The sequence below is a fragment of the Plasmodium vinckei genome (assembly GCF_900681995.1).
Source record: "Plasmodium vinckei vinckei genome assembly, chromosome: PVVCY_13".
Classification (NCBI taxonomy): domain Eukaryota; phylum Apicomplexa; class Aconoidasida; order Haemosporida; family Plasmodiidae; genus Plasmodium; species Plasmodium vinckei.
Genome location: NC_051305.1, coordinates 2027496 through 2043074, shown reverse-complemented (window position 1 = coordinate 2043074; position 15579 = coordinate 2027496). Strand labels below are relative to the sequence as shown.

General features: G+C 22.3%; 5 protein-coding genes across 5 annotated transcripts; 4 read left to right on the top strand and 1 right to left on the bottom strand.

The window, feature by feature from the left end:
* Positions 1-1644: 1644 nt before the first annotated feature.
* On the top strand, positions 1645-2852 carry PVVCY_1305710 (ras-related protein Rab-11B, putative; the record flags this gene model as incomplete). Its single annotated transcript, XM_008624243.1, has 5 exons — positions 1645-1705; positions 1814-1879; positions 1997-2055; positions 2167-2388; positions 2574-2852. The coding sequence occupies 5 exons, from the start codon at positions 1645-1647 to the stop codon at positions 2850-2852; spliced, it is 687 nt and encodes a 228-aa protein (XP_008622465.1).
* Positions 2853-3943: 1091 nt separating this feature from the next.
* Positions 3944-5308, top strand: PVVCY_1305700 (RNA lariat debranching enzyme, putative; the record flags this gene model as incomplete). Its single annotated transcript, XM_008624242.1, has 1 exon — positions 3944-5308. One exon carries the CDS (start codon positions 3944-3946, stop codon positions 5306-5308), a length of 1365 nt encoding a protein of 454 aa, XP_008622464.1.
* A 613-nt stretch (positions 5309-5921) lies between these two features.
* Positions 5922-9272, top strand: PVVCY_1305690 (conserved Plasmodium protein, unknown function; the record flags this gene model as incomplete). The annotated part of the gene is made up of 1 exon (XM_037634792.1): positions 5922-9272. One exon carries the CDS (start codon positions 5922-5924, stop codon positions 9270-9272), a length of 3351 nt encoding a protein of 1116 aa, XP_037490839.1.
* Positions 9273-11447: 2175 nt separating this feature from the next.
* Positions 11448-12062, top strand: PVVCY_1305680 (conserved Plasmodium protein, unknown function; the record flags this gene model as incomplete). Its single annotated transcript, XM_037634791.1, has 1 exon — positions 11448-12062. The coding sequence occupies one exon, from the start codon at positions 11448-11450 to the stop codon at positions 12060-12062; it is 615 nt and encodes a 204-aa protein (XP_037490838.1).
* An 897-nt stretch (positions 12063-12959) lies between these two features.
* PVVCY_1305670 (nucleolar complex protein 2, putative) lies at positions 12960-15434 on the bottom strand (the record flags this gene model as incomplete). Its single annotated transcript, XM_008624240.1, has 1 exon — positions 12960-15434. One exon carries the CDS (start codon positions 15432-15434, stop codon positions 12960-12962), a length of 2475 nt encoding a protein of 824 aa, XP_008622462.1.
* Positions 15435-15579: the final 145 nt, after the last annotated feature.

Below are 15579 nucleotides of genomic sequence, written 5' to 3'. Positions count from 1 at the left end.
GTATAAAATGCTAGAATAATTGGCATATTCATATAAAAAAAAATGTATACATATATGTATATAATTATCCAACTAAATAATGATTAAACATACTTTTTGTAAAAATAAGTGATTTTTTGTAAAACTCTATATTATACATTTTTACACACTAAGACTATTTCCCTTCATTGAGGGTAAAAAAAAAAAAAAGGAATAAATAAAAAAGAATTAAATAACGAAAGGGAGAAGGTAATTAAAAGAAGGTTTCATTTTTTTAATATATTCTTTTCATTTTGTTTGACTATTTTAAGGAAGTTTTATTTAATTTATGTATGTATGTATGTATGCATGTATGTATGAAATTTTGTATTTGTCTATAAACCTGGATTTATAACTTTGAAAAAATACACACACAATGAGATATAAATAAAACTTATACCTTTATTTCGAACAAGTTAAAAAGGTATAAATATTTCCCCCATTTTAAACACACAAAGAATAAGACACATTTAAATCCCTTTTATTCACCCCCAGACATTAAATTGGATAACTATTTTTTTTAAAATTAAATTCGATAAATTAGTTACATATATAATAAAAGAATAATACCTTAAATAATTGTATTTTTTAATCATCCTAAATAATTACGCTAAAAAAGAGGAAGATATACCAATGTTTACATGATTAATAATGGAAAATCCATACAACGGATTTGTATATTGTTTTTATAATATGTGTGTAATCTTATGCATATTACACATAAATAAGTTGAAACATTCTTTTACTCTTTATATAATATATACACACTTTTTTTATATGTTAAGTATTTTATTTAATTTATTTTATATACCCACTTAGTAATATAAACAAAATGATAATATTGGAAAACCAAGGGAATATTTTTTAATTTTCCAAATAAAAAAATAAAAACAAAAAACTAACAAAATAATGAAATAATATTTACTATGCATACATATTTAATAAAAAAAAATGAAGGTAGTGTGAAATTGAAAATGTACAAAATTAATAAAAACGTAAATACATAAAATCCATCAAAATTTTTGAAAAATTTATGTACTACTTTTTAGTATTAATTATTTTATAATATACATTTTTTTTTCTTTAATAAATATTTGTTCTTTACTATTAAAATAAAGTATTGTGTTTTTTTTTTTTTTTTTTTTTGTATTCTTTACATATTTTGCTAAATAAGGGCATATTTTGTTTTATCAGTTTAAACAGTGAAAATATATTATATTTTTTATAATACATAAATGTGTATATTTTTTTAATAATTAAAGGGAAACATAATTAAAGTCTGCAAACATAAATTAGAACAGTAAATACGATTGAGATACATATGGAATATTCCTTATATATATAAACTTATCAATCATTCATATATACATACATATATAAATGTGTGTGCATTTGTTTGTATGGTTGTGTCAAATTGTTTAAAAGTGATAATTAACTTATTTTTTAAAAGCAGACAATCCTCCTAAACTTAATAAAAATATTTTGAAAAATTATGCTCATAGGTATGTATACCTACATATATCACTGTATCATCACTCTATCTCGATTTACATCAATTTATATTTATCTTTCAAAAAATTTTCAGAAAATTTTACAAAAATTATTATTTTTTTTTAATTTAGAAAAATGTCTAATGAAGAGTATGATCATCTTTACAAAATAATTTTAGTGGGGGACGCAACTGTAGGTAAAGTAGAAAAAGTTGAAAAAGTAGAAAAAAAAAAAAAAAAACTCAATATCAACTTCTAATACATACTATAATATGTACACCAACTTTTTTAATGCCACTATTCAGGCAAAACGCATTTATTGTCTAGATATATAAGAGGCTCACTCCCTAGTGTCGCAAAGGCAACCATTGGTAAAAAAATGCATACTAATAATAAAGGATGTTCATATGTTATAGTAAAACCAAAGCAAAGTTCATCATATATTTTCATTGTTTTATACAAATTTACAATTATTTTTACACTTTTAGGTGTTGAGTTTGCTACAAGGACCATCCCGCTGGCAGTCGGTGGGACAGTGAAAGCACAGGTATGTTCTAACCACTTGTTATTTTTTTGTAAAATTTTATGTAGTACTGCCAAATCCAGTTTACTGTTGAAAAATTCACATTTATTTTATTCCTTTATGCTACTAAACCAGATATGGGACACTGCAGGACAAGAAAGATATAGGAGCATAACGAGTGCTCATTATAGGAGAAGTGCCGGAGCAATATTAGTATATGATATAACAAAAAAAAAAACTTTTTTAAATATTTCAAAATGGCTAGAAGAAATAAGACAAAACTCTGAAAAGGATATTGTAATTATGCTTGTCGGGAATAAGGTCGATTTAGCAGAGGAAGACGAAACAAAAAGGAAGGTATTCCCATTCATACGTTTACATGTTTGGAAATATGATTTACTAGACTTATTATAAACTAACAAACTGTTTGCACATTGTTTCACCATAAATACTTAATATAAGTCAGGGATGAAGATTGCTCGATTTATACCTTTTTAAATGTGTATATTTATTAATTTTGTTTTTTTTAATTTCCATTTTAGGTTACTTACGAACAAGGAGCAAGCTTTGCCAGAGAAAATAATTTATTTTTTTCTGAAGCATCCGCTGTGTCTAAGTTAAATGTAAAACATATATTTGAAAATTTATTACAAGAAATATATAACAATAGACTAAAAGATAATAACAGTGTTTCCAGTACTCGAAGTCATGAAACATATGAAAGTGCTATACAAATAACTAATGCAAAGAATATAATAAAATTAAATGACAAAAACAATAAATATAATGAAAACAATGCTAACCAAATGAAATGCTGTTGATAATTGCTCAATAAAATTTGAAATAAAAATAAAAACTTCCACACCCATACATACGTAAATATGTATAACATATGAAAAAAAAATTGTAAATAATATTTAATTGTTATATGGCATAATATGGCTGAATTATTTTTTTTTTTATTTAGTAATATAGAAATATTACTTATATATGATTTTCTATTGTTTGTGCTTTGTTATTAGAATAAAATAGGAACATGAACATATGCATAATTACATGTGTATTGATCCAATATTTTTATTTGTATCTTGGAATATATCTCTTATATGTCTTTATTTGTTGTATGATTTTACATACATATTTTATACCGAGACATTTTAAATTTTATATTCCTTACCACTTTTTATTTCAACAGCTAGCTGTTTATAAGTTTTTATTTTTTGTTCTTTTATTTTTTTTTGTAATAATGTGTTGTATTATTTATAGCATTTGCTTATTTTTTATACATTCTCAGTGATCTTATTTAACTTATAATTTTTCCTAATATATTTTACACAAATTTTTAGTATATACATATTTATACTATTTTATATTTTTTGAAAAAAATCAAACATTATTTTTTTTTTCACTATTATTTATCCTTTAAAATAAATCCCAACTATCATGCGAAATAAAATTTTCCACCCCACTCTACATATGATATGTATATCAAAACTGGTTTACGATATTTTTTAAAAAATGTTTTTCCAAAATTTTTAGCTTAATAAATAGTGAAAAAAAATGTTCAATTTTTTACTCTCCCTTTGAAGTATAAAAGGGTATATTACTAAAATTACTAAATATGTGATAACATCTTAACTTGGCACATTGTATATTTTTATTTTTTTCGTTTTAATAAATTTATTCCCTAAAATAAAAGCTATACTAAAATAGGTATATAAATATGCAAAAAAATAAAATTTAAGCTAAACAAGTGGAAGTATATCATGTTTAAAATTTGACCTGGACCCATAAAATGCGAACATAAAGGAGTCTAACCCAAATTATGTACCATAGTAGAGAAGGTGGAAAGGGAAAATATTGTAACTTTTTAAAATATTAATTTTTTTTTTTAATTTCAAACGAATTAAAAATGATTGTGGCAGTTGTTGGGTGCACACACGGGGAGTTGGATTTGGTTTATAACTCTTTAAGTCGTTTAGAGGAAGAAAATAATTTCAAAATTAACTTACTAATATGTTGTGGAGATTTTCAAAGTATTCGATATAATCTCGATAATGATTCTTTAAATGTACCTAATAAATATAAAAAAGAAGAAAATGATTTTACTAAATATTTTACAGGAGAAAAAAAAGCAAAAATATTAACAATTTTTATAGGTGGAAACCATGAAGCTATGAATGTATTGAAACAATTATATTATGGTGGTTGGGTTGCTCCAAATATTTATTATTTAGGTTATTCAAATGTTATTAATATAAATGGTATAAGAATATGTGGTTTAAGTGGTATATATAAAAAATATAATTTTTATAAAAAATATGATGAGTGCTATCCATACAATGATATATCTAAAGTAAGTGCATATCATATACGTAAATATGAAATTGAAAAATTAAAAATATTAAAAAATAAAGTTGATATAATTGTTACTCATGATTGGCCAAATAATATTGAAAAACATGGAAATTTAAATGAGTTGCTAAAATGGAAATCTTTTTTTAAATCAGAAATTTTGAGTAACACATTAGGAAATCCACAAACAGAAATATTACTAAATAAATTAAAACCACATTTTTGGTTTGCAGCTCATTTGCATGTTAAATATTCATCTATCTACATTCACAGTGATAAAATAAATTATACGAAATTCCTGTCTTTAGATAAAGCTGAACCTCATAGGCATTTTATACAAATTCTAAATTTTGAAAAGGTTGAAAATTGTTTGCGCCTTAAAAATGACCATATTCCAAGACCCGTCGAGCTTGGTCTACAAAACGTGGGCAGTCCATCTGGGGAAGGAGAAAAGGAGGGAGAAGTACCAAAGGAAGAAGCACAAAAGGAAGAAGCAGAAAAGGACGAAGCGGAGAAAGAGAACTACTACCTATGCTATGACATAGAATGGCTAGCTATACTAAAAGCGAACCACCATTTGATTTCTATAAATAGTGATAAAAATTATAATTTAGAAGAATTAAAATATCCAACAAATGAAGATTTTGAATTTGTTAAAGAAAAATTAAAAAATTTAAAACAAATTTCAATAAATGGAAAAGAATACTATCCTATACATGGCTATAATACACCAAACTATAAAAATTTAATAGAACAAAGAAAATATTTTTTAAGTCTTTTGGATTTAGAAGAACTTAATATATACAATGATTATGAACTTAACTTTTTTAATGAAGAAATAAAAAAATTAAATCAACAATTACCCAAAGAAAATTCTCAAAATTTAATAGACCAACAAATAAACTCATGTTTGAATGAGTAAAATTAAACTTTTTTTTTTTTTTCAACATATCATTTATTCGTCTTATGTGTATACAATCCTTTTTTATGATAAGTTATTTTTTTAAAATACCATATGGTTTTTCATAATTTATGCTAAAATTTGTTAATACTAAAATATGCATATTTTGTATATCTCTTTTCGAATGTGTACTTACATTCCTACTTTTTTTTTCCTACACACTGAAATGAAAATATGTGTGTAAAAAAAAAAAAAAAAAAAAAAAAAAAAAAAAAATAGTAGCATAAATAATAATATAAGCATAAGGCTGTAGCTATCATGTATACAAATTCATATACAAATACAACGGTCTTCTACATTTCTTAGTTTTGCTATTTTTCAAACCATTCTCTAAATTTGTAACTTCCCAAAAGGAAAACGTCATCCATTTTAAATGAGTTGATATGTCTTTATTTTCAATTACACACACAAGTTTGTACATTTTTTTGTATACCTTTCCCCATTCATTTCGTTAGCCAAACTAGCCATTTTGAAAAAAAAAAAAAAAAAAAAAAAATATAAAATAGACAATAAGCACTTCTCAACCGTTCAAAGCAATGATTTTTTTATTTTACAGATTTTCTAACTTCGCACGATGAATAATTTTGTAGAAAATGGTGACACAAATAAAAGTAGAAAGGAATGTAGACATAATAATGATAATATATTTAGAGTAATTCCAAAAAAATTACTCAACTCATCAAATATTATACATGTAAAAAAAGAAGATAAGGATTATATATTAGTTGATAAAAAAAATAAAAGTGAAAATATAGAAATATGTTTAAAAAATAATATACACATAAATTATAATAAAGACATTAAAAAGAATGGAAATCAGTTATTAAAATCTAGTGATACTCGAAATTTTTGTAAAAATTTTAATTATAATAAATATTATGAAAGAGTTAAAAAATGGAAAGAAAAAAGGTCTCCACAATTTAAGGGACAAAATTGTTTCATCAAAATTGGAAAAGTAAAAATAAATAAAAGGAATGCTGTAAAATTTGAAACTAAACATGATAAATATAAAAAAAACATAAAACAAAAATATCCTAAACCTGGGGCTATACAAAAAAATGAAGAAAAAATAAACAAACTCGATGCTAGCAAAGCACAAACCCATCAGCCTAAGGAAGAGAAAAATACTGAAACTGATAGTGAAATTAAATTAAACTATGCAAATAATATGAAACTCGAAAATTGTATTAATCATCAAAATGGTGATAAAAATAATATTTGTAGCAATACAAAATTTAAGGACATTTGTAAAGAAACAAATTATAATAATCTGTCTTATATTTATAAAAATATGAGAAGTTTAAATGAAACAAATCCGAATATGGCATATTCAAACAAAACTTTTATGGATAGTTTTAACAATTTTAATTTTTTAAATACCAACTTTAATAATCCTACTATTGTTCTACCATCTAATGAAACAAGTACTAGCGATTTTGAAAATAATTATTTTTTAAACATGATTGATGAAAATGTGATTAAAACGAAAAAATATATTAACATGACTGGGAAAACTATGTACCATTTCGATAATTTATATCCTCGAAATATATTTACTGAAAATACTTTTGATGAGTTAACAAAAAAAGACAACCAAAATAAAAGTAACACATATGAACAAGCTTTTCTCAACACCTACAATCCACCTTCTCATATAAATTCTGAACAAGTCATAAAAAAAGAACCACATAATTTAATAAATGGACCTATTAAGACTAGTATATATAAAGAAAGAAATGAAGTAAATAACAAATCTATTGAATATAATGATAGTAATAATATCCTAATTAATAACGATTTAGAGCATTATAAAAAATTTTGTAAAAATAATAAAAATAAATTTAACTATTTCAAATTTGCAAATAAAAAAATTAATTATTCCTCATATTTAAATATAAAAAACCCATTTATGTATGCATATAAGAGGGTAAAATTGCTTGAAAATATTAAAAATGAAACAGATAGGAAAAATAAAAAGATAAAAAAAAATTGTCTTGAATATGGTATTGTACAGAAAAAAACTGACTACAATAAATCAAATACAATAGCTAGTTTGTGTGAGCAAGCTTATAAAAAAATAAACTCTGATTCAATAAATAATAGTGAAAATGAAAATGATAAAAAGACAATTCAAAATAGTTTTGAAAAATATAAATATTCTACATGTGAAAATTTTTCATTTAATAATGATTTAATAATTGATAAAACTGAACTTCATAATTTTAGTGTAACTTTTGAAAATTATCGAAAAATTTATAAAAATATTTCTAGTGTTAAAAAAAAAAAAATCAAGCCAAGAAATTTATTAAACACAATGACTCATAAGATAAACTGGTTAAGTAATCCAATCACGATGAGAAAATCAGACCCAATACAAAATCAAATTAATAAAAAATGGAGTATTCCCAACATAAATAGTAACATATTAAAGGTTCCTTTTATTGGTAATAAAATTATGGAGATATCTAATGAAGTTGTAAATCCTAATACACACAAGAAACTAATACAAATTAGTGAAAAAATGATTGAAAGAAATTTTGATCTATTTTTATGTCTATTTATGAAATATGAACATCAAGATAATTATCTTTTTTGTTTAATATTTGATAATGAATTAACTAAAGATTCATTTTTTTATCAATCTTGTATAAAACCAATGATTGATAATTATAAAAAATTAAAATTGGAAAAAGTTAGAAATGAAAAAAGATGTGATGAAGAACATATAGAACCCCAAGACTATAAATCGATACCAATAAATAAAATTATTATAGAAATTATGATACCAACTATAAAAAAAAAATATTTTAGTCACCTAACTAAACTATATAAAGATAAAAAAAAAAATTCATCGGAAGTAGATTCTTCTGATGAATTAGAAAAAGAAATAAGAAATATTAATATAAAAATCGAAAATATTAATATTACAAAATCTATGAATGCTAAAGAAGAAAAGGATAAAAATGGTTTTAACAAAAAAGATAATAATTATGAAAAAAAAATAAAACTAATTGATAAACCAAATTGGAGTAATAAAAAAAATATTCAAAAATTATTAAAAAGACAACATAATTATAATCCTTTTACTATTTTTGGAACAAGTATAACAGAAGTAAATCTCGAAGAAATATTTACCTTAGATGTTTATAATAATTATGTAACAAATGAAGATCGATTTAAAAATAAAATTTTATATGAATTATATATAACAGATTATATACAAAACTTATATGAAAAAATAGATAAACAAGAATGGACAATAACTTTAGATACATTAAAAAAACATTGGAAATATTTTACTAATTTAGAATGTAATATGTTTTTAGATCCTTTATTATTAGAAGAAATATTATGGTATATTGATAATAATAAAATGTATAAAGATAAAAGTATAAAAATATATACTTATGAAAAATGTTTTTGTCCTACCCCTGATCCAAGTAATGAACATAATTTGAACGATATGAAATATTTTACAAAATCTATGGCAAAAAAATATACAACTGAAAAATCAGATAAATATAAAAACTTATCATTAAATGAATGTACTACATGCCATTACAATGATTTTGTTTTAAAATATGATGACATTAATTTAGATCCAAATATATATTCAAACATATCTACAGATAAAAAAAAATTTATAAAAGAAAGTATCCTTTATAACATTCCTAGACCATCTTGCTCTTTTGAATATGATTCAGATTTTTTTCATAATAAAGTGCATAAACATATTTTTAGAAATAAAAAACTTCGACATAGTAATAATAAAAAAAGTCTAACATTTTTCATGGAAGATGAACCTTATATTATAAAATATAAACCAAATAAATGGACCTCACAAAATTTGTTTGATAATTTCTTTTACAATTATTACTTATATAACTTCAATAAGAAAATTAAAAAGTGTAATTCAATAATATGATATTCTCATCTTGTGATTTGCTACATTTTTTTTTAAATAAAGTGTCATACCTATGCATATACACCTTTTTTGGTATAGTTATGGATTTTTATAAAAATATGTTAACAATTCCATATTCCCAAAATGTTCATTCTACGAGTTCTTTTTTTTAAACAAAATAAAAACCTCAAATTGCTATTTTATTTTTATGTATAGTATGAACACTTGTATATTTCATAGACACATTTATATGTGCTAAAATAAATATTTAATTTTTTGGGCAATTACAAAAATAGTATGTATATATATATAAGAAAAAATAAAAGCTATAAAAATGTAGCTTTTACCTAATTTTTATTATTCAATCTATAAGACTAACCAAAAAATAAATATAAAATAGGCTTGCTACTAGCCATTTAATATTTTTTTTTTTTTTTATACACACATATTATACCACTTATTTATTAATTAATTTCAAACAACTGCGAATAAGTCTATAGAAATTGTATGAACGTTCATAATTTTTTTTATTATTTGTGTGTGCATACATACGTATATGCACCGAAAAAAAAAGTTAAAATAAATACGTATATATATACGTGTGTGTATTCAATAGTTCTTATAATATAAAGCATTTTTTTACAAAACATGTTTAATAGTAATATTAAATCTGCATAACCTTTGAATATTCAATTATATTGTTTGATTAGTATATGTTTTATATAAAATAGTCTATATTAATTATTGTATATATTTTATTTTTTAAATATGAAACATCCGTTGTAAGAATTAACACTTTTTTTAGTCCATTTTTCATTTTACATAAATACGTTATAAATCACAACTTTCTATTTTTAATAACAATGCAACATTAAGTATATTACAAGCATGCATTTCCATTATTGTTAGCCTATCAAAATTAACTACATGCTATTTTGACGCTATATATTTTTTATATACTATCTATATACTCCGCTGTTTTTTTTTGTTCTATCGTACAAATTCATATTATAGACTAACATAAACCACTCTTTCGTACTAGATAAAAAGTAAGACTTATTAATACATTAGCTTTATATTTCAATTAATTCGGCATTAATATAAATTATGTATATACTACTATATGTATAAATATTATTTTTTTTCTCTCTCAAGTGCACATTTTACAGGAGGATACTAATCATTTTAATTCTGAACAATCAGGTAAAAATAATAGAAAACACTAAAATGTACAATTTTTGTTCATAAAATAAAATTTTTTATATTATTCATAAATATATTTTTAGCTAATTATAGCTAATTTTTTAATATTCACACATATTTTTACTTTAAAGTTATATATATTTTTTTTTATTTATGATATGTTAAAATTTTTTATGTTTTACTTAATTTTAATCTTTTGCAAATTTATATTTTCATTATTTTTAAGTACATAATTTAATTCATTAATTTTAATTTTATTTCATTTCGATTAAAACAATAATATTAGACAGCTCTTAAAAATTTGGAGTATTGTTACAACATCACATTTTTTTAATTATTTTGTTTATTTTTTTTTGCTATTCCTTTTTTAAATTAAAAAATATATATTGCCTTTACCTGCATATGTTCAAGGTTTTGGTAACCAATTTATTAATTTCTCCGAACCATATCACAAAATAGCTGGGGAAGAAAATTATAAGAATTCTGAGTTGAACGAAGTCATTGCGCATAGTATATACGACAATTTAAAAAATAACATCAATTATATAAAAGAAGTAATAAATTAAAAAATATTTTTCACACTATATTTTATTAGTTATATATTTCCATGCTAATTACATGATAATTACATAACTTTATTATGTGTAGTAACGTGTGTTAACTTTTCTAATGTTGTCATTTTGCTTACTTTGGCTCTTTACCCAGACCCAATATAATTCCTGCCAAGATATATCACCAAATAATTCAGACAGCAACCAGTTTGTCAAAAACAAGGAAGAAAGACATAATTGTGAATGCTTAGATAATAATATATCTTTACGAAATAATATAAAATTTACAAATTCAAAAGCAGATTCACATAACGAAACTCATAATATATTGAAGAACGATATAAATAATTTAGAAATCCACCAGTGTATTCCTCATATAAATTCTACAGAATTTTTAGGACAAAATAAAGAAATTAATAATTTATATCAAAAACACGAAACAATGAACGATCCTAGATACAATGATTATCCTCCTATGAACGGATTTGGATATAACCATAATAATACGAGTAATCAAAATGGATTTTATACAAATACTTATAACAAAGAGCTTCCAAATCTAGCAATGCAACAACATAATATGCATGGAAGAAATAATTTGATGTTTGAAGATGGTAACATACCATATGGGCTTTATGACCAGTCAAATTATACCGGAACAAATTCAGTTATGTGTGGAAATGGTGTTTCAAATGACCCCAAAATGATGTATAGAAGAAATGAAATGAATAGTCCACCTTACTATCAAAACTATCCCATGAATAATGGTATGAGATATAATGAGCCTATTATGCCTTCAATGCAATATAACCCAAATATGAGAAAGAACATGATGAGAAATGAATACTCACATGAATGTAATTACATGAACAATCGATCTAATTATCCAGGAGCTAAGAATAATATGGATAATACCAGTGAAAAAAGTTATAAAAAAGATAACTGTAGAAAAAATATATCAAAAATTAAAAAAGGAGATATAGATATTAATATCGAAACTTCTTCTTCCAGTAAAAAGGGAGTTATAATTGACTTAAATATTGGTGTAGGGAATTAAGCAAAAAAAAATTATAAAGTTAATAAGCCAAGAGTTTGTATATTATACTGAGCATGTAGACATATTGCTTTATTTCCACCGCTAATAATTTGTGAATATATATAAAAAATGGAAATAAACGTGTTAGAAACAATTTCCTATAATTTTTATATCATTATTTTTGTTTTGTTTTTGTTATCTTTTATTTTGTTAACTATTTTTACCTGATTTTTTTATGCATCAATTTGTTCTTGCATTGATTGAATAATTCAAAAAAAAGACAAAATATATTTTAAAACATTTGGATTATTTTTATGAAGAGAACCACATGTTTTGTTTTACAAAAACACAGTTTCCGATGTGAAGCTTAAAAAGTAAATTATATGAAAATTTATTTCTTATTAATCGGAAGGAATTGTACTTTATTTATTTATTTTATTTTTTTATTAATTTTCTTAACTTGTTCCATTTTTATGGTTAAAACGATTTAGGACAAATTTTGATTTCATATATTTTTATATGATCATATTTAAAATTAGTTTATTAAATGCGCAAATCTTAGTGCACAGATATTAACATAAATAAATATGTAGCATACTTATTTAATTACTGGCATGTAGAATGAATTAAAAAAAAAAAAATTATACACATTATTATGTACAAATGTTGTAAAATTAAGATTGTTTAATAATATATTATAAGCCTTGTATGGATTAACAAAAAATAAATATTAATTAAATATATTGACAATTTATAATTTATGATTAAGAAAAAATAAAAGGGAATATGAAATAATAACATAAGAAAGGTCATATATATAAGTGTGTGGATTAAAACAAGATTATGGATAAGATTAAATCGAATAAAATGGTTAGTAATATTTACTTACATTTTTGAACAAACAGTGGGTTAATAATATTACTTAGCATTGTCATCTTCACTAGATAATGAGAATTCTTCCACTTTATCTTCCTTGGATAGAGCATTCAACTTTCCGTTTTCCTCTGCCCCTGCATCATTGTCATTGTCACCTTTTTTCTTATTTTTCTTATTTTTTTTATTTTTCTTTTTTTTCATTTTTTTGTTTTTTTGTTTTTTTTCCAAATCACTATCATTATCATCATCGCTATCAACATTCTTTATATTTTCCAAGCCACTTAATTTTGCTTTAATTTTTTCAGAATAGGTATTCTCATAATTTTCTAATATAGATAGTCTTTGAATTGATAGTGGTAATTTTTCATTTTCAAAGTATGTCATTTTATCATGTATAGTATATATATTAATATATTTTCTTTTGTTTAAAATAATATCGATTGAACTTTTTGCATGTGTCAACAATTTTTTAATCTGAGATTTAAATGTATTTACTTGACATTCTAAGTAATATTTTTTTAAAAAATTTTCAATAGCAAAAAAAAATTCTGGAAAAGAAATATGATTTACTATTAGACCAATATAATCAAATAATATAACATAAATTTTATCATATATTTGATAAGATATAGAAAAATCTGAAATTAATTTATCATCAATTTGTATACTTGAATTTATATCAAAATTTTCGATTAAAAATCGTGTTTTTTGATCTTTTGGAATATTTTTATTATTTTTATAATTTTTTAATCCATTTAATATACAAACTAAGTAAGAAAATAATGGGATATATTTTTTTTTATCTTCCATTATACGAATTAAAAAATTAATTAATTGTAGATTAAATGGTAAATATCTCATATTATTTATTTTCATTTTTAATATACCAATAATTAATGTTGTTAAGCCATATGTTAATATACTTAAATTATCACATTGTTTTGTAATTTTCATTAAAAATTTTAAAATAATAATCATTTGAGGTGTATGAAGACGTAATTGTTCTAGATATAGATATTTTGTTTTTTTATTTTGTTCGAATTTTTTTTTTTTTTCTTTTGATTTTTCATTCCCTTTGTCTTCATAAACAACTTTAAATTCTTCTCTAATCTTTTGTATAACTAACTGAATATATCTAAAGGCAATATTATATGCAACATCATGAGATAGATATGTAAATAATTCAACTAAACAGTTTTCTTTAAAATGTATATCATTCCAATTAATTATATTGTCTGATTTTGGACCATAGTGTGTTATATATATTTGAAAAATATGTTGATAAATTCCATATAGTAACTTTTCCATATCATATGTATTTTTTATTTGATTATTTTCATCTTCATATTTAGTCTTTGTTAAATTTGCAAATAAAATTCTTTTTCTTTCATTATATAATTGAAACATATTTTGAATTAATATATATAAAAGAAAATATATTTCACTTTTTTTCGAAAAAACAAATAAATGAGATATTTTTTTTAAAAATTTTTTTCCATAATTTAATATTACAACCCATCTTAATATTTCTTTTCTTTTTATTATTTTTAATATACTTAAAAATATATCATTACAATTTTTTAATTTATTTAATTGAAACATAATCTTATTAAAAAAATATATAATACATGGTCTATATCTATTAATGTGTTTATATTTACTCATGTTCTCTAAATCATATATCATATCTGGCTTGTTCATATCTTTTTCATTTTTTTCAAATTCACTTTCAATTATTTTATTATTTTTTATATCATCAAGAGATATCACATTAATATTTAAATTACCATCATTCATAAAGTTGTAAAATATATTATTAATATTGTACAGAACATTAAATATTATATATACTGATGTATCTACATTCATTCGGAAGTTTCTTTTCTTGTTATGTTCTCCTTTTTTATTACGGTTTTTTTTTTTCATTGTTTTGTTGTCTTCATTATTTATGTTATCATTTTTTTCATTGTTCTTTTCCATTTTGGAATACCCATCATCTACTTCTTCAATATGATATAAATTTAGAGCATCCTCAAAAATGGCTAGCAATTTAAGAACTTTATTTAATCTAACTTTTTTATTAATTGATTCTAAAAAATTATGAACAAAATCTATATCAATTGTTTTTTCACCACTTTGACCATCTTCATCTAATAATAATTCATCATTTGCATTGTTCATATTTTCATCACTTGAACTATCCTCATTATCTATATTATATTTTTTACAAAAATTTTCTAACTCTGTAATGTCATCATATTCCATTTCTCCTTCTACCTCATCATCGTCCTCTTCTACCTCGTCATCGTCATCTTCATCTATATTTTTTTTTTCTTTTTTCTTTTTTTTTTTCGCTTTTTTTTCCTTCACTATAGAGTCCATTTTTCTCTTTTTATTTAGTTTATTATTTTTGTTTTTTTTTATCTCAACATCCTCATTTTCTACATCATTTTTCTTTTCATCTTCAACTTTTTCCACCTCTTCGCAAGGAATATCTGCTACATCTACTTCAGTCATTTTGATACTTCACAATGTATAGCAATTATATACATATATATATTTATTTGTTTATTCCTTGTCGAATATTATTATTACAACATTTTCTTATTTTACATTTCTTTCGCCTTTAAAAAAAAATAACCTTATTTGCTCATAACAAACT